The 24,953-nt window shown below is 39.6% G+C and overlaps 2 protein-coding genes across 6 annotated transcripts in view; one reads left to right on the top strand and one right to left on the bottom strand.

The window, feature by feature from the left end:
* The window catches only part of FLII (FLII actin remodeling protein), a 56,321-nt gene extending 46,695 nt beyond the window's left edge, over positions 1–9,626 (bottom strand). The window contains exons 1-2 of one of the 3 annotated variants that reach the window (XM_074297404.1): positions 9,192–9,626; positions 7,897–8,024 (exon numbers count right to left, since the gene is read on the bottom strand). In XM_074297404.1, the coding sequence (XP_074153505.1) occupies positions 7,897–7,995 (99 nt within the window). In that variant the 5' untranslated portion in view covers positions 7,996–8,024; positions 9,192–9,626. Of the gene's footprint in view, positions 1–7,896; positions 8,025–8,371; positions 8,584–9,191 lie in introns of those variants that run through there. The other 2 variants (XM_074297437.1, XM_074297359.1) reach the window with 2 other exon arrangements.
* Positions 8,903–22,415, top strand: MIEF2 (mitochondrial elongation factor 2). 3 transcript variants are annotated; one of them, XM_074297927.1, is made up of 5 exons: positions 8,952–9,047; positions 9,217–9,241; positions 13,678–13,831; positions 18,760–18,943; positions 20,081–22,415. In XM_074297927.1, exons 3-5 carry the CDS (start codon positions 13,685–13,687, stop codon positions 21,139–21,141), a joined length of 1,392 nt encoding a protein of 463 aa, XP_074154028.1. In that variant the 5' UTR covers positions 8,952–9,047; positions 9,217–9,241; positions 13,678–13,684; the 3' UTR covers positions 21,142–22,415. The 3 variants fall into 3 exon arrangements, with proteins under 3 accessions (XP_074154195.1, XP_074154117.1, XP_074154028.1); XM_074298094.1 differs by lacking the exon at positions 9,217–9,241 and having other exon boundaries at positions 8,903–9,047; XM_074298016.1 differs by lacking the exon at positions 9,217–9,241 and having other exon boundaries at positions 8,913–9,068.
* Positions 22,416–24,953: the final 2,538 nt, after the last annotated feature.

Genomic DNA, 24,953 nt, shown 5'->3' with positions numbered 1-24,953 from the left:
ACAGAAGAAGATCCAGGGTAGATGCAAATAGTTATGAAGGGATTGATTTAAAGAATACTTCCAGGAGAGGAAAGGATTTGAAAAAATAAAACTACTTTATTAAAACTGAAAAACAATGGGCCTATATGTCTACTTTCTCACTTATATTTTTATGAGAATCATTTATACTGCAAGGGTAAATTAATGGAAAAATATATGGAAATATTTATTTATAGAAAACAGCCTGCTTTTCCAGTTCAAGGAAAATGTGTCAAAAACTTGGTCAGACTGATAAAAAAGTCAAGGTTTAATTGTAATCTGGGAGGAGATCTGAACTTTTAAAAACTGTACAGTACACATCTCCTTGGTTCTCTAAGAAAAAAGAATTGAATCCAGACGAGTGGAAATTAGTAGTAGAGCAACTAGGTGAATACTAACTACAATTCCAACCCAAACTCAATTTCCAAAGATAGACTTCATACATACAATTTAATACAAGTGGCTTTAAGAAATTATATAAGTGTTAGACTAAGGAAAAAGAAGAAAGTGTGTGTGGGGGGAAGGATCCAACTAAACTAGGTGAAAAGGATGAAGAATTAGATAAGAATGGAGTTAAGTACAATTCTGAGTGTGTCACTTCACAAAGCATTTCCCATCTCTTCTTCCCTCAATTAACCCTTCATGGGTGGAGGGAGAAGGAGGAGGGGAAGAGGCAGAAACACAATTAGCATTTCCTATGAAGCAGCCTATGACAAGATTAGAAAAGGCACTGTTTAAGGCAAAGAATGAAGGGCAGGATATATCTGATTTTATAAGTGCATACCCTGTGAAGAGTTTGGCTCTTCAGGTCAAAAAAGGAGAAGATGATATTCATTTTGATTTGGAAAAAATTAAGGATTTGAAAAAAGGTTGCACTCTTTATGGGGTTACATCATCTTATATTAAGATGTTACTAGATAGTTTGGCTTATGAAATCTTAACTCCAAGTGACTGGAAATCCATAGTAAGGACATGTTTAGAACCTGGACAAAACTTATTGTGGCTTTCAGAGTTATCATGAATTATGTAGGATTCAAGCCAGATGCAATAGACAAACAGGAATTAATGTACAAATCACTTTTGACCAACTTGCAGGTGAAGGTCAGAATGAAGAGAATTCAGAACAAATTTATTATCCCATAATCCCAGTGTATGGGCAAATTTCTAAGGCTGCAATAAAAGCTTGGGGTTCCCTCCTGGACAGAAAGATGAAGGGGAAGCCTTCACAAAAATAGAGCAAGGTCCCAATGAACCCTTTGCAGATTTTGTGGGATGTTTGCAAACAGCTGGCACAAAAACCATTGGAGAAAATGTAGCTACAGAAATAATGACCAGAAATCTGGCTAAGGAAAATGCCAATGAGGTTTGCAGAAGAATTATATGGGGACTACACAAAGATGCTCCTTTAAAGGAGATCATAAGACCACTGTGCTACAGTGGGCACAAATACTTAATATACCAGACCATGCTGAATATGGGAAGACAGGGTCCCTCTTGGCAAGGGGATTTTCTAGAGAAAATCGTTGATGTTTTCAATGTGGAAAAGTTGGACATCTAAGAACTCAGTGTAGATATGGAGATAGAGTGAGGACAGGCTGAGAGAAGACCTAAAACCCTATGTCCAAAATGCCACAAGGGCTTCCACTGGGCCTCAGAATGTAGATTGACCCAGGAAAATGAGAGCCAGGGCCCAGCTCCAAAACCTCAATCAAAAGATAGGTGGGGCATGATGGCAACTGAGTTTACACCCAAGAGAGTCTTTAGAAGGTCAAGATTCTGATGTAATCAATCAGCTGAAAAGTAATCACATGGCAGAATGGGATTACATGATCAGTCTTCCAAAAAGCAATCAGATGGCAGAAATGGATTGCAAATGGGAAGAATACAGGTTTTTTAAACCAACAGGGCAGTGTCCAGTGCAAACAGCTACAATGTAATTGCCAGATGATGAGGAGATATTTAGAAAGTGGTAAATAGAAGGGTCTAGATACGTTAACTGCTTGGGAGAGAGGGTTTACTTGTATTTTTGCAGATGAAGAAGGAAACAGATGGGTGGTAATGAGCACCTAGAGACAGACAGAAAAAGAGAAAAATCTGGAAACAAAGACGACCTAAGAACATAATCTGCAGGAATCATTGGATTCCCTAACACAAGATGAGACTGTTGCAGGACTTGAAAACAAGCAGGAATTATTGGATTCCTGGCACTAATGGACAATGGATTCCTTTTGGACTATTTTTAGGACTTATGGACATGTATAATTCCTCATGTTGATTCATGTTATTTGTTACATCACTTCTAGCCTGTGTTATATTGCTATGTGCTTATGTAATTTATGTAATTATATGTAATACCTCCTATATTGGTAGATTTATGTATACTTGTTTTAAGTGAGTCCCTTCAGAAACCCGATAATCTGATTTGATTTCCCATTTCCTTTGGTGTTTTCATCTCCCTTCCTGAGAAATCAGGGAGGGTGTGGCCACCCCCTTTTTATGGTGTTTTCATTTCTTTTTTTGAGCAGTCAGGGAAGGAATGATCACCTTCTTTTGGGGGATTCTCACCTCTTTGAGAAGTCAGGGAGGTCATGATCACCTTATGTTCTAAATCAAAAGAAAGTAGGAGATGTCATGGACCAGAACTTGAAACAAGGTGTAAGTCACTGATAAAGACAATGCTAGTGTACTTAGTTCACACCTTTAAAGGAGTTCACACCTTTAGAGAGCATATATAATGAGGAGATTCACAAGTCAAGGAGATTTACAAGTTGAGGAGATTCACAAGTCGGGCAGAAATATAATCAAGAAGCTCTCAGGGTCAGATTCACAAGCCCACAAAAGGACAAAGCCGACTTCTGGGAGATTCACAAGTCAGAAACCCCAAAGCCCACTCTCTGGGAGGAGGAGTCAAGATTCATTCAAACTTTCACTTTTGTGCCGGCTGGAGACATTGGGAGGATGAGAGGCTGAAGCTGGCTGGAGGCTGAAGGAAAAACCTTTGGATTCAGAGACATTCAGAGGGAGCTCTTGGAACCAAGTAGAGAGATAGGCCTCTATTAAAGCTAACCAGGCCCCAGGAAAAGAGACAAGACTTTGAAGGAGAAAATAAAGGATTTGAACTTTTAACTCCTGGTTGCATTTGGGGTTATTGAAACTGAACTGAAACTAAGGCTGCCCCAAAAAGCTCCCCAAGAAACCTGAACCCAGAGAACGATTATATTATAGAGAAGAGAACATTACAGCTATTCATTTCCAGAGAGAGAGAAAACTGAAAAATTGAGTCCAAACTGAAGTATAATTTTTTATTTTATTTTTCTTGTTTGGGTTTTTGCTTCTCTTTTTGCAATACAGAAAATACGGAAATATGTTTTGCATGATTCACATGTATAATTAATATCATACTGCTTCTCTTCTCAATGGGTGGGGGAGAGAATTTGGGACTCAAAAAAATTTTAAATGTTTTAAAAAAAATTAAATAAAAGGAACCCAATCATACAGGATGGAAAAATGTAGACAGGCCATCTCACAGATATATTTCAGCATTTTAACTTATTCCTTCCTTAATTCATAGCTGAACAGAAGTACTAATTTTGTGACCTGGGATATCACTTTCCCTCCCTGAGCCTCAGTTTACCTATAAATTGGTGGTATATTCCATCTCAAAGGATACGTGCAGTTTCCCTCTCTGTATTTATTTGCTTTTAGACAAATTTCTCTCTCTGGTTTACAGTGCTGTTATAGGTAATAGAATAAATAAGCTACCTGCTAACTGGTGCAATTTTAGGACCAAACTAAATCTCTCCAGCACACTTCAGCAAAGTTCTTTCTGCTGAAAGCATTTGCATTCCTTCAACAGCATAGAAACAATCAATTAGCACATTATCAAAATAGGAAGCTACTGGATGGTACACCCCAGATAAGTTCCTCCCCAGCTCTTCTTTCTTCACCCTCATCATTGTAATTGGTGGTCATTCCTATCTGCTTTTCTGGTATCCCAGGGTCTCTATCCCAGAGTACAATACTATAGGGAAGTGGAATGTCCAGCCTCATTACATCCAACTCTTATCTCAGCTCAATTCTCACCTTTTCCAAGAAGTCTTTCCAGGTCCTTCCACCTTTAAAGTTTTCACTTCTAATGCTATCCCACATCTACTTTACTTATCAGTTTATCTACATGTTGTCTCTCCATTAGAATATATATGCTCCTTAATGACAGAAATGTTTGCCTATCTTTTACCTCTAGCACTTAGCTCCTTGTCTGTTACACAGTAAGTATTTAATAAATACTTGTTTTACTGATTATCATATGGATTAAATCCTACAACTGAATTTCCCTTAAAATACTTCAATTATTCTAAATTTAAATTCTGTAAGATTGTTTTACAGGCTTTTCTAGCAATTCTTGTGAAGCAAGGACCTCTTTTCAGGTAATTTACATTTTGAAGGTGTGATGACAATTTTTTATTTGCCTTTTATTATGACATTCCTCCTGGATAATGTGGCTAACCAAAGCCTATTTCCTCTTAATATTAACCTCATTTGGCTAAAACCTGATAATATTAAAGGAAGACTTTTGACATTCCTGAGATAAGAAAATAAAGACAAAAAGAAAGAAATATAGCATCTTTAAAAACTTCTGAAAGCATTTTATTTATAGAAGGATTCTCCTAGCTGGAAGAATTTGGAAGAATTTCCCTAATTCTGAGCCTTTGATTATCTTTGTGGCCTGTAAATAAATCCATCCCCCTCAATAATTAACCCATTGTGATTTCTTAAAATGTGTAAAATTTTGTAAATAAAGGTAGGATTTTGCAAACTCAGTATTTTAAATCTATAATTCAGTCTGCATACTAATTTGTTCTTAATTTGTTTAACCTAGTTGAAGGAAGCATGAAATAATGAATCTTTACTAGGCCTGTGTGAACCTTTATGGTATGAGGCCATAAATAGTTTTATATGTTAAAAAAATACTTTTCTTAGTGGATGCCCATCAGTTGGGGAATAGCTGAATAAGTTATGATATATGAATGTTATGGAACATTATTGTTCTATAAGAAAGGATCAGCAGGAAGATTTAGGCCTGGAGAGACTGACATGAACTGATGCTAAGTGAAGTGAGCAGAATCAGGAGATCATTGTACACGGGCAACAAGGTGGTTATGTGATAATCAATTCTGATGAAATTGACTCAAACAATGAAATGATTTAGACCAGTTCTAATGGTCTTATGACGGAGAGAGCCATCTGCACCTAGAAAGAGGACTTCAGGAACTGAGGGTGTATCAAACACAGTATTTTCACTCTTTTTGTTGTTGTTTGCTTGCATTTTGTTTTCTTTCTCATTGTTTTCCTTTTTTATTTGATTTTTCTTGTATAGCACGATAACTGTGGAAATATATTTGGAAGAATTGTACATTTAACATATATTGGATTACCTGTTGTCTAGGGGAGGGGATGAGAGGAAGGGAAAAATTTTGGAACACAAGGTTTTGCAAGGGTAAATGTTGAAAATTATCTATGCATATGTTTTGAAAATAAAAAGCTTTAATAATAATAAAAATATTTCTGTCTCTTTGATGTAATTTCCCCTATAAAGCCTTGTTAGAAGTTTCCATCTGGGTTATTTGAACCTAAACCACCTGAACACTATGCTTAAGCAAAATAAAACCTAGATTTTTACCTCTACTATTTCTGCATTGTAGTAGAACTATTCAACAACAGCAGTAACCAACTACATGAACTCATAGAGGATATATTTCTCCCATAATAGGAGTTATAAAATCCGGGTTTTATAATTACCTATCATTCCACTAATGTATTAAGTGCAATACATATGTCTTCCTAATTTTTGCTAAGATGTCTTTTTCCCTTTAGTAAAGATTCTCAAACATCACAAGTTGACAGCAGTAGAGGTCAAGTGATGGGAGTAACTATAATTTGACAGTAGGTAATCCTGATAAGTGATATAACACTAAATTTTAAAATTAATTTTGATGGTACTGTAATTTTTATTATATTGGTACAAATTAGCTATGAATACTGAAAACCTTCCCACTATTTAAGTTGTTTATTTTTGTTTTTTGTTTTTAAGGGTTTTTTGGTAAGAATTGTTTGTTTTGTAATTGTATTGATACAAGTATTAGATATGCTTTGATAGAATGACTCAGATATTTAAATTTTGTAATTATTTTGAATGAGATATATTTCTATTATTGCTTTCTGATTTTTTTTCTATATAGAAATGCTCTTATTTTTGAGCTTTACTGAAATTATTAGTTGTTTTTTAATATTTTATATAGGTTACATCTTCAGCTTACATGAGTTTCACTATCATCTCTATGCAAATGAGTTCAAAGTCCATATATCCAGTCCCAGTCTCTATTTTAAACTCCACTCATTAATTAACTAATTACCCAATGGACATTTCAAATTAGTTGTCGAAGACATATCTTCAACTCAACATGTCCAAAATTAAAATCATTTTTTCCACTCTTCCAAATTTCCCTCCTTTCTGTCAAAGACACTATATGCTTCTGGGTCTTGTAGATTTGTAATTTCAGCATTATCTACAACTTTTCACTCTTTCATTCTATATTATCCAATCAGTTATGAAGTCATGCTATTTTTACCTCCAGAGCTCTTCATCTGACTTATACAACTACCAATCTTTGTTCAAATTCCCATTACCTCTTACCCAGATTATTACAACCTCAAGCCTCTCCCCACCCCAGTCCATCTTTCACACAGCTGGCCAACTAATTTCCTTAAACAAAGACCTGAGCCTTTGACTCCCTTATTCAACCAGCCCCAGTAGTTTCCTATAGACAAGACTCAATGGACATTATTACCTCCTACATTTTAAGATCCAACCCAACTGGTTCATTGTTCCTCACACAATACACTCTGTGTCTTATCTTCCTGCCTTTGCACTGGTTGTCTGATCCACCTATCAAGAATGTATTTTACTGTCTTTTTAACTGTCAATTAGAGACTCATTTCCTTTGAGAAAAGCAGCTCAATCACCTTCTGCATGAAGCTTTTCTTGATTCCTTCGACCATTAGTGCCCAAGTTCCCAAACTATCTTAAATTTAATTACCATGTATATATTTGTATTTATGTAATACATATATATTCATGCATTTGTCCTCCTTCTTTAGAATGTATGTTACAACATTGTAAATGGAAAAAAATAACAAGATTCAAATTAAATGCTAACTTTAGCCCCAAATAAGAGTTATGAGAAAGAAATTCTACTTTTTTTGCAGAGGTTGTCAAGACTAGAGGTTTGGAACAGTGCATATAATGTCAAACTTCTCTTCATGTCTTGGTTGGATTTGATTTTTTTTCTCTTTTTAAATCTGCTTTATAAGGGATGGTTCTTTGAAAGATGGACATACACTGAGAAATATAGGTAATGAAAAACAAAAGAAAACAATAACACTATCTATGTATTTTTAAGAATTAGCTCTTGATGATTCAGACTAGTTCCGATGATCTTGTGATAATGAAAGCCATCTATACCCAAGTAGAGGACTTGGAGGGACTGAGTGTGGATCACAACACAGCATTTTCACTTCTTTTGTTGTTTGCTTGAATTTTATTTTCTCATTTTTTTCTTTTTGATATGATTTTTTTTGTGCAGCAAAATAATTGTATAAATATTGGATTACTTGACATCTAGGGTGTGTGGGGGGATTGGAACACAAGGTTTTGAGAGTCAGTGGTGAGAAATTATCCTTGCATGTTTTGAAAATAAAAAGGTTCAATAAAAAGAAGTTAGCTCTGAGTCACAGATGTACTCTGGCTTTGTAATCAGTTTCACTCCTCTGATCTCAGTATCATAGTTGCTGATCATTAGAAGGTCCCCAACCCTTTACCTGAGCAGGAGTTTTGCGCCACAATCCTGGGGAAGGATGACCTGTGTCAGGAATCTGCCCTTGACATTGACAGTAGCGGTCCGGACCGTGGCTGTCCATTTCTTTTACTGTTGTACGGCCTGCAACACCTACCCAGAAAGGAGAGACTGGACTCGACAAACCATCTTTAAGGGAGGAATACATCTGTCTGTCTGGAGCGAAATTTTTTAATTTTGCGGACACCACTTCTATGGGAATTCTGGTGGGGATTTTTTTTTTTTTTTTTTTAACCAGAATTTCACCAGCCAGTGACTCGGGTCTAAGTAAGCCGCTCCATCTCCCTTCGGGATTCCTCTCATTCCTGCCAGCCACTTCCCAATCTCCCTGGTAACCCTCCAGGTCTCACGTGAAACCCCGCCCTCCCAGGAGGCCCTTCCGGTGCGGGGAGCTTTCTTTCCGAGGCTGCCCTCGGGGTGTCCTGAGTATATACTCGTACCTAACTGCGTTTTCCCTTTCGTTAGACCGTACGCTCCGTGAGGGCAGGGACTGGTTTTGGTCTTTTTCTGTGTGTCCAGAAGGTGGCCTTTAATAAACGCTCTCTGAACAGGCAACTTAATAGATTCCGAACTGTCGAGTGCCGGGAGAGCAGCAGCCTTGCGCCAGGGCCAGGGCGTATCGGGAGCGCCGCTAGACTCAGGGACTCTGCCCTTTCACCTACTGGGTGACTAAGGCCCGCCTAGTCTATGACTAGCTCCCCGCAGTACCACGTGCCGCAGCGCTAGTTCTTTAGAACTTAAAGGAGACGTCACAAATGGGCGTTCGTCACCAGTGACCACTTCCGCCTAAGGAAAAAGCGGATGGAATTCCAAGCCCGAATCCCTAAGGCTCCCACAGTCCTTAGGGACTGCAATTCAAATCTGTGCCTTTAACGCCAAGGACACGCCTCCGCATGCTCCCGTCTGGGAATGCCCGTTAAGGAGAGGCGTGGCTTCCGGGAGATTGGTCCTTCGGAATTCTGTTTTGGAACGCGGGGGGTGGGGGGAGGGGAGGGTGTCCCAATAGCATGTCTCTGATTGGACGCTTGAGTAGTCAGTCCGGACCGAGCCGAGCGTCGGGGTTCCGCCCCCTTGGTTTCGGGTTTGCGGCTGCGCGTTGGGAAGTGAAGGCTGGAGGTTAGCTAGGGGCCAGTGCCGGCTGGGTCTCGGTGAGGGGGAGGAGGAGGTAGAGGTGGAGGTGGAGGTGGAGGTGGAGGTGGAGGTGGAGGTGGAGGTGGACGAGGAGGAGGACTAGGAGGAAGAGGAGGACGGGGCACTCACCGCGGGCCGGGCCTTCTCTTCTCAGGTGATGCGGTGAAGCAGCAGTGCAGGTAGGAAGGTCTTTCGCTTGCCTGAGGGTCCCCAACGACCGACTACCGGGGCCGTTCCGGGGCGAGGGGAGTGTCTGTAGGTGCGATAGACACACTAGCCCTTCCTGCAGCCGGGGTTCTTGACCCTTACCTGGCGGCAGAGGCGAGCCCCCGGATGACTGCGCCTGCGTCGGCCCCACTGGGGTCCGAGGCTGCGAATGATGCTCCTGTCTCCCTCCCTCCCCTCCCGAGCATACGGGAGTCAGCGGGCCCCGAGAATCCCTCTGCCTGGGGCGGGCAGTCGTCCCAAATGGCCCCAGGCCGTTCCCCTCTGGCTGGCAGTGGCCTTCGGAGGAAGGGAACTGGAGAGAACTAGAGTTCCAGAGTTGGTGAGGTCTTCCTGCCCGGCTCCATCATTTTTACCCCTGAGGAAGTCGGAAATCTGGGAGGTCGAGGAGCCCGCCCAGATTCCCACAGCGAGCGCTGGGAAAGCCGCTTCAGCCCCGACCTCCAGGGTGCAGGACTGTGCCCTTCCTGCATTCTAGTCTGCAAAGCGTGGCCGAGACGCCTCCCCGGAGAGAGCACTCCGGACCTGTCCTTTCTGGAGTCGTCTCCCGAGCGAAGGACGCGGAAACTGCCGGGGCAAGCGGCAGGACTGAGCCCCGCGGGCGGGGGAGCCCGGCCTGCCTAGGACCAGCAGAGATTTCCCAGGCCACTCAGTGGCATGGTCTGGGCCCTGCGGACCGCTGTGGGTGGAGGAGAGGGGAGAGAATGGAGCCAGGATTACTTGGGAAATGCGGAGGGTGGTTAGGATGGAAGAAATAGGGCCTGGAGACAATTCTGTTTTAATTTTTAACTGAGCTGTTAGGATTCTAGAGCTCCAGAATGCTTCAGAGGTAATAATTGGCTTTAGAGAACCTGTGATCCAAATCCTGGTTTTGCTGTATAGAACCAGTCATTCTGCAATAAAAGAAACGAGTTCCAGAATAGGGGCAGCAAACTGCTACCCAAGGTCGGGCATTTATTCCGAGTAAAGCTGGGAGGAGTTTATAGTCCACTACACCGGAGTGCTCGTTCGTTGTTTGGAAATGCTTGCTAGTCAGCGCTATTTTTAACTTGGAGAGTAAGGAGTCCCATAGTTCCAGCACTGTCTAGATCTTCTTGCCCAGCAGCTGAATTATGGGGTGGATGATTGAACAGGATAGTTACAACCCCTAGTGACCTAATGAACTCTGGGTGATTTTAAGACCCCTTCTTTGGCTTAACCTGGCTTCCTCTGACCCAGCCTTCCTGCACATACTCCTCCAGGCATCTAGGGAAGGGGAGTAGCCTGGAGGGCCTTCTAGGGAGACTGGAGCTTTCCTGATAAGTCCTTTTCCTCAGTCTTTGTGGAACAGGAGGAGTGACTAAGGAGAGGGCCAGAATGGCTGAGACAGCTGCTAGGATTACCGGCTACAGTCCACCAGTGTCTCAAAATACAGGTTACTTTTGCACTAGACAAAATGACCAGTGATCCTTTGGGTAAAATAACATAGCTCCAAGGGACCATGAAGGCAATTGAAAGGGGGAAATGACTAGCTTATGGCCACATAGTTAATAGCAAAAATTAGAATCCAGGTTTCCTAACTCTTGGTTCATTGTTCTTTGCATTAGATTGGAGTTTCCTTTAGAGAACACCAGGATACTTGATAGTTTTATATTCCATGGTCCAGTGGAAAGAGCACTAATTGGAGTTCCAGTTAGTACTGGGCTCCAGTCCCATCTCAGATCTTTAATACCCTGTTTCTTGTGTCACTTAAAAAGGATCAAGAGACATAGTTTCTGGGTAAAATTAATAAGTATAGCTGGTAATAAATAAAAAAAGATGGTCATTTGGCCTTCTCTTTTAGATCAAAGACTTTTAATGGCCATGGGGATCACAGTTTATATAACCTTTGAAGAAGAGGTATTCCCAAGGAGTGCCTACTCAGCTAATCAAATGGGAGATGGGTTTTCTTGGGGTACTGAACCGGGAATACACATATTAGGCCAAACAGAATTTCTTTTACCATCTGATTAGACCTGGGCCTGAGTAAATTAAGGGACGTAGTGAGAAAAATGGATTGAAGGATAGAAAATTAGAGCAGTTCCTTAAGATAGTAGTTCTGGAGTTTTACTCTAAAATCAGCTACTACTCCCAGGGAGGGTGGAGCCTTTTAAGTACTTAAGCACTTTATTGCCATTACCCTCAAATTAGATTTTATCAGTCCATTTCAGCCCCACCTTTTTTCTGATTTTGGAATCTTATAAGAAGTCTCAATGAAGGAAAATATAAATTTATTTAGAAGAGATCTGCATAGTTTAAAAAAAAAATGGGGTTGAAATTATTTGATTACATTGTAGAGAAATCCAATCCAGTGTGGATACATACTTGTTAACTTTTGTATGGAATAAAAAAGAGTCAGAGGAGAAAACACTATAGTGGTAGCATTCTTTCATAAGGGTGGAAATTTGAAACCACTCCCTTTGGCACTGGTGCATTGACTGGATAAGAATGCTTTGACCAAAAAAAAAAAAAAAAAAAAATCAAACATCTAGAATTTATTATCTGTATCTAAATTGGGTGCCTGTGGGTGAAACAAAATTCAGCTTACTGAGACCATGAAAATGCAGATAGCATTTGTGAACAGACAGGCCTCACAAAGGGAAGTCGAGGGAGAAAGCCACATATCTTTTTTCTTTCATGGTTCAATTGTCTCTTTTTTACTCCATGCTTGCTCCAACAGCAAGAATCTCAGAATCCCATCCTCACTCTTCCCCCCTCCCCCAAATGGGTTCTCTCTGGGTAATCAAGAGCCCCACACAAAGACTTTGATTGACTGTAGGGAAGTAATCAGGCCCAATTCCACTCACTCCCAGTGATTATTTAGTGAAAGCATTAGAGCCTAGGTGTCTAATTTAAAACTTACATAGTTAACAAGTGTGCATCCACCCTGGATTAGATTTCTCTACAATGGAATCAAATTGGTACTAATGAAGATGGAGGGCAGGAATCATCCCAGATTTTATAAACATGAAAAAAATGAGAATTATCTGCCTACAGTCATACATTGAAGTCGATAAAGAACCCAGACTGAGTTAGAAATCCCTTAGTTTTAGTGCTCTTACCATAAGGGTTATAATAAGACTTTGGGCAGAACAAGTGGCAGTGGTTCTAGCTTCCTTTATATCATACCACAAGAGCCACCCAGGCTCTATTTTTAATCTCTGTAAGGCAACAGTCATGGCAAAAATACATGTTTGGGGGCTTGAGCGCTGCCTGATTCATTTCCCTGGCATTTATGAGTGATGGCATTTAGTTACCTAGGCAACCTTATTCCAAAGCACAGATGTCTCCAGAATGAGTCAAGATGTCCAGGGTGATAGTTCTATGACCTGTAGTTTCTTCTACATTTGGTCTGGAAATTCTCCCACCTAGGGCAGTTACCTTGCTATTGCCCAAGTTCTCCCTTTATATTGATCTTCAGTTCCTGTACATTTTTGGTTGTTTTTTGAGCCCTTTCTTGGTGTTGATTTTCATTCTGCTTTGCCTGAAGGTCCTGGGAGAATTTGGGGGGTGGGGGTGGGGAATGTTCATTGGCTTTAGATAGTTTTGTGGATCTTCAGCCTTGAAAGATGAAGAAACATGGAACAGAGAAGAGTTTTGGGATAGACACATCAATATTCAGAGAAGGGAAGTAACAGATATAAACCAAGAATCAAATTCTGGCATTTGGGATGGCCTGAGAGGCTCATCAGTAAAAGAGAAAGCAGCTTGGACATTAGATAGGGCCAGAAAATTTAAAAAATTAAAGCTTTTTATTTTCAAAACAGATTTTTCAACATTCACCTTGCAAAGCCTTGTGTTCTCAATTTTTTCATCTCTCCCTCCCACCCCTTCCTCTAGCAAGTAATCAATATATGTTAAACATGTACAATTCTTCTATACATATTTCCACAATTGTCATATACTGCACAAGAAAAATCAGATGAAAAAGGAAACAATGAGAAAGAAAAAATGTAAGCAAACAAGAAATGAAAATACTATATTGTGATCCACATTTCAATTACCATCGTCCTCTTTCTGGGTGCAGATGGCTCTCTCCATCACCAGATCATAGGAACTGGCCTGAGAGCCATGAGGGATAGAAATTTAGAAATTATGCCCAATGTAACAATCTTAGAGGTGCCATTCCTCTTGTCTGCCTTGTGGCTAGGGATTATCTGTTCCATGCCTATCCAGTAGTTTTATTATTGAAGAGAACCAGAGGTAGAGGGCCTATTATTATCTTCCACAGGAGGAAGTGAATCTGTCCCATGTGCTTTAGCCTGTGGCTACACCATTTTGCTTCCATGTGTATCCAATTCCTAGTCACAACCCTCAGTCTTGCCCTCTCAGAGGTACTCTATTCATCCCTGCCTCTATCCTGTCTCTCCAGGTGGATCATGGCAGAGCTCTCCCAGAAGAGGGGAAAGCACCGAGATGACGACCCACTGAGCAGTGCTGTGGATTTCCTCTTGGCCAATGCCAGGCTGGTACTAGGTGTAGGTGGTGCTGCTATCCTGGGGATTGCGACCCTGGCAGTGAAGCGGGTAAGACCAAGGGCTCAGGGAGAGGTGATTTGTCCATTCTGAAACTTGTTTTTGTTTTTTTTTTTTTGTTTTTTTTTTTTAATTTTTATTTTATTTTATAATTATAACATTTTTTGGACAGTACATATGCATGGGTAATTTTTTACAACATTATCCCTTGCACTTACTTCTATTCAGATTTTTTCCCTTCCTCCCCCAACCCCCTCCCCCAGATGGCAAGCAGTCTTATATATGTTAAATATATTACAGTATATTCTAGATACAATATATGTGTGTAGAACCGAATTTTTTGTTGCACAGGAAGAATTGGATTCAGAAGGTAAAAATAACAGTTTACACTCATTTCCCAGTGTTCCTTTTTCTGGATGTAGCTGGTTCTGTCCATCATTAATCAATTGGAATTGGATTAGCTCTTCTCTATGTTGAAGAAATCCACTTCCATCAGCATACATCCTCATACAGTATCATTGTTGAAATGTATAATGATCTTCTGGTTCTGCTCGTTTCACTCAGCATCAGTTGATGTAAGTCTCTCCAAGCCTCTCTGTATTTCTCCTGTTGGTCATTGAAACTTGTTTTGAAGAAGGCACAAGGGATCACTCATCTGGCTACTCCCCATACATACTTAATCTCTCTAGGAAGCTAGGGTAACTACCTCTCCAGTCCTAAATCTTTTCTACTTGTCCCTGAATACTCCAAAGCTGCCTCAGCTTTCTCAAATGAGGAAAAGTTTTTTATCCTCTTTTTTAAGTTCTGGGTTTTGAAGCACTTAGAGTTCTTTTCTCTCTATATTCTTCGCTGATATTCTTGTAATCTCCTATGGGCTTCTAAATGGGTTTTGGAAATCTGGTAAGATCACTTAACTCTATTAGAACATAGAGCTAGTTAGTGATCTACTGGAAGTTTCAGGGCCACAGATCTTGAGTGTGTGTCTGGCCATCTTATGTACTTCTGGTCAAAAATTAAATTGTCACTAGTTCAATGAAAAAAATTTAATTTGCCCAAAGATCCCAAATTTTGGGATAAGAATTCATTATTTGACAAAAACTGCTGGGAAAACTGGAAATTAGTATGGCAGAAATTAGATATGGATCCACACAACTCCGTATACCAAGATAATATCAAAATGGGTCCAAGATTTAGGCATAAAGAACGAAATCATAAATAAATTGGAGGAACATGGGATGGTTTACCTCTCAGACTTGTGGAGGAGGAAGGAGTTTGCGTCCAAGGGAGAACTAGAGACCATTATTGATCACAAAATAGAAAATTTTGATTACATCAAATTAAAAAGTTTCTGCACAAACAAAACTAATGCAAACAAGATTAGAAGGGAAGTTACAAATTGGGAAAACATTTTTACAGTTAAAGGTTCTGATAAAGGCCTCATCTCCAAAATATACAGAGAATTGACTTTAATTTATAAGAAATCAAGCCATTCTCCAATTGATAAATGGTCAAAGGATATGAACAGACAATTTTCAGATGATGAAATTAAAACTATTTCCACTCATATGAAAGAGTGTTCCAAATCACTATTGATCAGAGAAATGCAAATTAAGACAACTCTGATCATTACACACCTGTCAGATTGGCTAAGATGACAGGAACAAATAACAATGAATGTTGGAGGGGCTATGGGAAAACTGGGACACTGATGCATTGTTGGTGGAGTTGTGAAAGAATCCAACCATTTTGGAGAGCAATCTGGAATTATGCCCAAAAAGTTATCAAAATGTGCATACCCTTTGACCCAGCCATACTACTACTTATATCCCAAGGAAATACTAAAGAAGGGAAAGGGACCTGTATGTGCCAAAATGTTTGTGGCAGCCCTTTTCATAGTGGCTAGAAGCTGGAAGATGAATGGATGTCCATCAATTGGAGAATGGTTGGGTAAATTATGGTATATGAATGTTATGGAATATTATTGTTCTCTAAGAAATGACCAGCAGGAGGAATACAGAGAGGCTTGGAGAGACTTAAATCAACTGATGCTGAGTGAAACGAGCAGAACTAGGAGATCATTATACACTTCAACAATGATACTGTATGAGGATGTATTCTGATGGAAGTGAATATCTTCAACATAGAGAAGAGCTAATTCAGTTCCAATTGATCAATGATGGACAGAATCAGCTACATCCAGAAAAGGAACAGTCGAAATGAGTGTAAACTGTTATTTTTACCTTCTAAATCCAATTCTTCCTGTGCAACAAGAAATTCGGTTCTACACACATATATTGTATCTAGAATATATTGTAATATATTTAACATGTATAACATTGCCTGCCATCTGGGGGAGGGGGTTGGGGGAGGAAGGGAAAAAATCTGAACAGAAGTAAGTGCAAGGGATAATGTTGTAAAAAATTACCCATGCATATGTACTGTCAAAAAAAAAAAAGTTATAATTATAAAATAAAATAAGCATTAAATAATAAAAAAAAAATCCTATTACATCCATATACCTTAAAAAAAAAAATTCATTTGGAGAACACTTAAAACATAATTTAATGCTGATATTTTTATAAAATAATGTGATCACTGAACCACAACTTTTCTGCCTAAAAATACCTACTCTCTTCTATTGCTAAGAACGGTTTAAGAATGAATTATTCTTTAATTTTGATGGGAGAGGGGAGATGCAGAGAGATTGAGTTTTTGTTTACTTAAGGAATATCTTTATAGATAGATATCTCTGTTCACTGCTGAATTTAGTGGGTGAGTATTGTACAGGTCTGTCTTCCCTCTGAGAGACTTAGATATAAATCCTGTAAAGATGGAGGGCACTTCAAAGGATATGAACAGACAATTTTCAGATGATGAAATTAAAACTATTTCCACTCATATGAAAGAGTGTTCCAAATCACTATTGATCAGAGAAATGCAAATTAAGACCACTCTGAGGTATCATTACACACCTGTCAGATTGGCTAAGATGACAGGAACAAATAACGATGAATGTTGGAGGGGCTGTGGGAAAACTGGGACACTGATGCATTGTTGGTGGAGTTGTGAAAGAATCCAACCATTCTGGAGAGCAATCTGGAATTATGCCCAAAAAGTTATCAAAATGTGCATACCCTTTGACCCAGCCATACTACTACTGGGCTTATACCCCAAGGAACTACTAGAGAAGGGAAAGGGTCCTGTATGTGCCAAAATGTTTGTGGCAGCCCTTTTCATAGTGGCTAGAAGCTGGAAGATGAATGGATGTCCATCAATTGGAGAATGGTTGGGTAAACTATGGTATATGAATGTTATGGAATATTATTGTTCTATAAGAAATGACCAACAGGAGAAATACAGAGAGGCTTGGAGAGACTTACATCAACTGATGCTGAGTGAAACGAGCAGAACCAGAAGATCATTATACATTTCAACAATGATACTGTACGAGGATGTATGCTGATGGAAGTGGATTTCTTCAACATAGAGAAGAGCTAATCCAATTCCAATTGATTAATGATGGACAGAACCAGCTACATCCAGAAAAGGAACACTGGGAAATGAATGTAAACTGTTATTTTTACCTTCTGAATCCAATTCTTCCTGTGCAACAAAAAAAATTCGGTTCTACACACACATATTGTATCTAAATTATACTGTAATATATTTAACATATATAAGACTGCTTGCCATCTGGGGGAGGGGGTTGGGGGAGGAAGGGAAAAAATCTGAATAGAAGTAAGTGCAAGGGATAATGTTGTAAAAAATTACCCATGCATATGTACTGTCAAAAAATGTTATAATTATAAAATAAAATAAAAAATTAAAAAAAAAAAAAAAAAAAAAGATGGAGGGCACTTTTTGTCTTTTCTACCAGTAATTATCACTTAATGAAAGTCCAAGGGAGGAAGAGAGAAATTGAGCCAGGACAAACACAAGCTTTGTACTCATATACTTGGTAGGGCCTCCTGGCCTCTCCTCTTTGAGTCACCTTCTCTTTGGGCTACTTTATTCTAGCAAATAGCATTAGCTACAATGCTAAGTATTTGATGCCTCTGTATTTTATTTTATTCCTTTCCTTTTGCCAAATCAGAAAATTTTTTTTTTTGCTTAGGCAATTAGGGTTAAGTGACTTGCCCAGGGTGTCACAACTAGTAAGCGTTAAATATCTGAGATATGGGATTTGAACTCAGGTCCTCCTGAATTCAGAGCTGGTGCTTTATCCACTACGCCACCCAGCTGCCCCCAAATCAGAAAACCTAAGTGATGAAGCCAGGAACAGAGCTTAGTTTAAGGAACTTGTCTCAGAAGAGAGATGGCAGAAGTAGGGGAGATGAGCTACTTAAAAAAGACTTTAGAGATCTAGCTGCTTGTGGCTTTTCCCAGAGTCTATCTTCAAGGATCTCTTCCTCTTCCTCCCTTAGCCATGTCTGCTCAGAGGAAGGCAGGAGTATCTTCCAGCAAGGGAAATGTTAGAGAAGGAATACTATTTCTACATAGTTGATATTATTTATGGAAACCTACTTGAACATGGCCACTGGGGAAATCTTGGTTACCAATGTTCAGGTTGTTAGATGAAATGAGATTAGTTTAGGAATCCAGCTTCCACTAGAGCTAATTGCCTCTCCTATTGTTGGAATTGAGGATAAGAGTGTTGGATTTGAATGTTCAGCAGGCTTGAATTCAGTTTTGTCTTATATAGGATTTGTTAGTTGTGTTACCCCAGGCAAGTCACTTCTCATCTTAGTCTAAGTCCATAAAATGGGGACAATAATAGCACCTATTTCACAGAGTTATTATAAAGATCTGATGAGGTAATGCTTCACTTTATATACCTTAAGGTATGCACTGACTTTTTCTCTCTGTGTGTACATAATACGTTAAGAGTTGCCTGTAGTGTGGCTGGTAATGAGGGGTCCCCAGAAATTATGTTCTGAACTTCATCTTGTGTATTTCTAACACTGGAATCTGTCCTTCAGCTCATTGACCGTGCTACCAGCCCACCTGACAAGGATGATGTCAAAGCTGAACAGAAGTCTATTGAAGAAAGTTGGCAGGAATTGAGTTTGCTTAAGACTTCAACGAGACTCCAGCCCAAACAGAGGCGAGAAGACCTCAGCCAGCCACAGCCTTCCTCAGCCCAGGCTCCGCCTTGTGCCCCAGGTGGGTTTGACTGCTTCCCAGACACACTATGTGTGTTTATTTTGTTGAATTGCTCTTCCCCTCCTCCCTGTATCTCCTTTTTGTTTTCAATCTTTGTTTTAGAGGGTGGCTTAAAAAGGTATCAGATATATTGGGAAATGAAGATGATATAAAAACATGCTATCAGTAAAAATAAGATGAAAAATACTTTCCTTACAACAACTCTGTCAGGTAGTACAAGTCTTATTTTAGATGAGGAAACAGAGCAGAGGTTATTGGCCATATAGCTAGTAAGTGCTGCAGCTGGAGTTGTAAACCTATTTTCCTGACTCTTAGCCCAATTCTCCTTCCATTCTACTCTGTCTTTTCCAGAATGCTTTATAAATATAAATTATGTTTGTCATTTAGTTTAAGGCCCTCTTTTTACAAAGGACAAAACTGAAATCTTGAAAGATCACAAGACTTCTGAAGTTCACATAGTAAGTGGCAGAATCTCCTGACTCCTAGAAACCTGAGATTTCTCTTCAGCATTTTTGTAGGAGCTGCCACTATCCTCAGGTCCAGCGATTCTCAGCTTTTTTGGTCTCAGGATCTCTTCAAACTCTTAAAAATTACTGAGAACCTTTCCTCCTCAAAGAGCTTTTGTTTATATGGGTCAAAACTATCCCTTTTTACCATATGAGAAATTAAGATGTTGATGTTGTTATGAAAATAGTTTGGATCTTGGGGATCCCCAGAGATTTCTGGACTATACTTTAAAAACTGCTGGTCAAAGCTAGACCGTGGGACTATTCCAAACATAGTATTTCTGATGTAGGCAAGGAAAAGATTCTTCAATCCATTGTAACCTAGCATCTTCCCAGGAGATTCCAGTAGGGATGGTTCTTGCCTGTGATAGCTCTGTTCACTGCTGAGCTGAGTGGGTGAGTATTGTGCAGGTCTTTCCTCCTTTGGAGGTACTTAGGTATTACTCTCTGTTCTACTAATAGGACAATGGATAAAAAGTACTTTGGGTTAAATTTTGTCCCCCAGTCATACATCTGTGGTGTTTTGAGTTTAATAAATTGGGTCAGGATGTAATATGTGGGTTTAAAGGCCCTTTTTTGTTTTCTGATGCTACTGAACAGCTTGATTTTTTTTCCTTTTTCTTCTCTGCAGAATCAGAACCATCCAGAGATCCTGCGGCCATGACTATATCCAAATTCAGCCCTAGTCCCCCAACACCGTTATGCCTTACACTGCAGGAAAGACTCCTCACTTACTATCAGAATCACGTAGTTGTCTCTGAGTCGGAGATCGCCCTGGCCAAACAGCTGGCTGGTGACATTGCCCACGAGTTGCAGAATTACTTGCGCAATAAATTTCCTGAGCTGCCTTTTGGGAACATATCCCCAAGCAGCACCCTGCATGATGGGTTGGAGGCCGTGGCTGCTGACCACACTTGCCTGCTAGTGCCACTGGTGCTAGAGCCCAACCTGTGGAGCTTCATTCCCGGAGAAGACACCATTGTTAATGATCCTTACTACTGGGTGATTCGAAGGACTCAGCTGGATTACTTTCCCCGAGGGAATAGCCCCTGGGACCGGTTCATGGTAGGGGGCTATCTCTCCTCCAATGTCCTCCTTGGGGCACTCCGGAAGGTGCTAGTGGGTTCTATCAATTGGCCAGCCATTGGCAGCATGCTGGATTGCCTCATCCGCCCTGGAGTGGTCTCAGAAGAGCTCCTCCTGGAAGTTCAGCATGACCATTTGGAGCTGAGCATCCTCATCTTTCCCACTGCACAAAGAGAGGACCAGGCCCTGCTAGCCAAACCTCAGGAGGGGATGTTGGAAAACCTCTGGCAGCGGGACTTCTACCAGGCAGAGGTCTCCAAGCTGCAGGAGCTGGATAATGCAGATTCTGGGGTCCGGCGCCTCTGCCTCCAGCTCCTGCAAGGCATCTGCAGACACCACCCCTCCCTAAGCAGGCTGAGTGTGAGCCACTTGGCCCAGGCCATCCTCCACCTCAGTGAGACAGGCACAGACTGGGCTGAGGAGTCTTTAGCAGATCGGTTCCAACAGGTGATAATAGAGCTGATTGGCTATCTGGAGGAGGGGTCTCTCCCCTGTTATTTTAATCAGCACATCAATCTTTTTAGCAGTTTGCAGGAAGAAGAGATAGATGACATGGGATTTGCTCTGTATAATGCTGTGATGGCACCAGAGCTTTTGTTAACATAGACAGAATGATTAATGAAATGTGATCTTGGAAGATTTTTTTTTTTTAAATATGCTTAGCTTCTTCAGTTCTGGAAGTTTTAAGGGGACATGTAAAGAGTTTTTCCTCTTATTTTCTAGCCAGTACAAGGTAGACACTTTGGAGAAATAAAGAGGGTATATTTATTAAGCACACTGAGTTGGCAGCTGTCTTGGGCATAGGCTGGAATAAACTTAAAGAGTTCTGTGCCTCTGAGCTCACTCAAATGCCACCAGATCTTAAGAGCCTTTGCCTGAGCAGTCTTGAGCCAAATCCAATTGGTGGTAACCAGGCCACCACCTCTCTTCACTTGACTCCTCTTTATGGGGATAACTTTCCTTTTTGGAAAGACAAAGACAAAGTCCTAAGTCTTGAACAGAAACTGAACCGCCTCTCTTATCTTAGGTGATAGGCAAAAGACAGAAGATTCCCTTCCCCTATATTATAAGCCTAGTTGGGCTCCTTGAGACTGAACAGATATTTCTGGGACAAAATACATTATGTTACCAGCACTGAACTGATCATATGAATATTCTGAAGAGTGATGGGAGGGGAAGGAAATTAAACCTTTTTTTTTAATCTAGGAGAAAATTATTTACACCAGTTTCCCATTTCTTATGATAGTAATTGAGGCTCCAGATTTTCTGGGGACAATAAAGATAAGGGTATAGTTGTCTAAGGAGTTCAGAGTGTCTTGTATTCTAAGCCTCTGAAGGAAGTAAAATGTTTTACTCAGACCACTTTATGCAAAGTTTGTTCAGCTTTTACCTCCCCATCATTCAGTCCAGCTGAGGTAGGCAACCATGCATTGATCTTACAGGCATTGGTCTGCAGGAAATCTCATCTTCCTTCAGATAGAGCTTTCTCCAATGGAATCAATTCCATGAGATGGTCCCCAGCCAAGAGCTGAAATTCTTGCTGCTGTGTGTCTTGACTTTGGAAATGTTTTCTAATGGCTGCTATTAAATTAATTTGGGTACTAAGAGCATTATGCTGAAGTGAAGTTTTTAAAGAGACCTTGTTTGTTTCAGAACCAGGTCATTTGTGTGCCAAAATGTATCATTCACAGTTCATATGTGACTCATTTCAATTAGGCAGAGTTGGTATTTGGTTAGCAAGGTGGGGGAGAGGTTTTGCTTTTTCTGCTTCAAGTACTGAAATGCCTGTCACCTTAATGTGTCTTTGGTCTCCCCCACTGCTGGAAGAAGTGGGTTTCAAAAAGAATGCGATGGAGAATAAAGGAGAAAAATAATCTCAATTGTATGTTAAGTGAATTGTTTTTCCATGCAAGCATTTATGAAGTTGTTAAAAGTATTGCTATCCAGAGAATCACTTTACCTCATGAGGAAAGAAGGAAGTTTTGGACAAGGTGATCCATTTCAAAAGTTGAAAGTTCCATTTCAACTTTGATTTCTGCCCATACCTAAAATTTTTCTGCCTTGGAATGTCCCTACTAGAGTTTATAATTCTGTAGGCATTAAGAATTTAGGGTCAGTCACCTTCATGTCAAAATGAGATGTTTGATTAGGCAAGGACAATTAATTTTACAAATAGAAAATCTAATTAAGCTGTTGTATCTTACCCAAATTACATGCCGTTTCAGTGGCAAGGGCAGAGATTAGAGGTTACCTTTTACTGTTGCAGATATCTAGACAGAGCAAGTTATTGTTATACAGAGTTCTTCAGATAATAGCTAGCATTTACATATAGTATCCTATTATATGTCCGGCACTGTTAAGCACTTTACAAATATCTTATTTGATCCTCAACAATTCTGGGAGGTAGGTGCTGCTATTCCCATTGTATAGTGAAGGAAATTGAGGCAAATAGGTCAAATGATTTGACCCAAGGTCACACAGTTCATGTGATTTAGGCCAGATTTAGATTAAATCATTTAAAGAACAAATCAGGGCTCATCATCAAAATTCTTGTCTTCCTTTTCAACTGTAACTTAATGAAATAAGGTAAAATTTAAATCGTTTCAGGCTATTTGATTTTATACTTGGCTCAGTTTTATACCAGGGGAATGCTTTATAGATGACTGTTTAAAGTCTTATTATATAAAAGGCCTTATAATTCCTGAATAACTAAACTTCAATATATAGACTTATCAACCGTGAACTTGCTCTATAGCAAATGATAGTGACAAAGTTCTGGTACTACACTTATCTATGGCTTTCTTCTGGCAGTTTTCATGTCCTTAAGTTTCATTCAAGGATTGACTATAAAATGAGCAAGTCAATTTTTAAAAAGTATTCAAAACTCATCTTTTTCAGCATTTTTTTGGTAAGCCTGATCTGAGGCAATGAGGTTCTGTGGTTATGAGGACCCAGATTTGAATCCCTTCGCCATATTTATTGGTGTCAGTTCCCTTATCTCTAAAATGAGAATAATTATAGAACTACTATCAATCACAGAATTGCTGTGTAAGAGATTTTAGATGCTACATAAATGCTAACTATAATAATTTTTATTAAACAAGATGGGGAAGGATTTACATTTAGCCCACTTACTAGACAGAAACCATGTTCGGAAAGATTAAATGAAATGTTTTTTTTTTAATCAGAGAAAGACTGATAGTTTTCAACTAGATCTTTAAAAATGAACTTCACTGCCTGATGAAAAAGAACTAAGGGGATTCTAAGAGGAAGGAATAAGTAAGTAGAGTGCCTTTCAGAGACAATCCAGGGACAACAAGGCCAGGACTGAAGAAGGCATTTAAGAAAAGTAATATATGGCTGAAAAAGTAGTTTGGAGCCAGGTTGGGAGAATAAGTTTTAATTTGACATCCTAGAGGTGTCAAATTAATCGTAGTGGAAAACCACTAGGATTTGCTGAATAAGGGAATAACATAAACCCATGCTTTTTAGAGCTATGAAGTCTAGGGAAGGAAGAGGAGATATCACATCCACTTAGATGGATATTGGCAGTGATCTTATTGAGAGGTGATACTATGAGTAAAAACAAAGGGGGTGGATTTAAGATAAATCATAGAATTGGAAAGTTGGATAAATGGAGTAATGGGATAGTGATTTAAGGATGACTCCCAAGTCTGCAAATTCAGGTGACTAGAATATTGGTATCTTCAACAAAATTAAAGGAATTTGGAGGCAAAGAATGGTTTGTACACACATTTGATATGCTTATGGATTATTTACAATATCCAGAAAATACTTTCTGGTACAATTATAAGTCATCTGTAAAAAACTGACAAACCTATGAGGTTGTTGTAGAGAGAGGAAAGCCTAGGACAAAACTCTAGACTACACTCAAGAGTATTATGTCCCAATAAAGTAAATAAGATGTAGAAGTATTTGGTTTGTCCTACTTGTCACTAGAATGCAGTACTAAGAGAGCAGGTAGAAGTTCTAGAAACACTTGAAGCTCTCTTCGTGTAGGGGAAAAAAAATAACTTCAAAAGTGGAAGAGGAGAGGCTTATCCTTGTCCCATGTTACCTATCCAGGGTCACTTATATGTAGGCCAAATGTGTGATCATGGATTGGAAATTCTCATTGAGGTCTTCAGTTGAGAGATGATCATTTGTTGGGAATGTTGCAAAAATTATTTTGGTCCAGTTATAAATTGAGCTAAATAGATTCTGAGGTGCCCTCTCACTTGGATTCTGTGTTTGTCAGGTCCCCTATTTCTAAAAAACCTATATGCAGTTCACATTTATTCCTAGGCCAGTACATACTTTACCTTGAGTTCATATGGGTTCAGGGAATGCAAACCAATTTTAATAATTTTTAACAAGATAAACAGAAATGTAAGATGTCAATATAAAGTTGTACTATA

This window comes from Sminthopsis crassicaudata, chromosome 1, assembly GCF_048593235.1.
Source record: "Sminthopsis crassicaudata isolate SCR6 chromosome 1, ASM4859323v1, whole genome shotgun sequence".
NCBI classification, from domain to species: domain Eukaryota; kingdom Metazoa; phylum Chordata; class Mammalia; order Dasyuromorphia; family Dasyuridae; genus Sminthopsis; species Sminthopsis crassicaudata.
The sequence above is the reverse complement of the archived record's forward strand: the minus strand, read 5'-3'. Positions and strand labels throughout refer to the sequence as shown.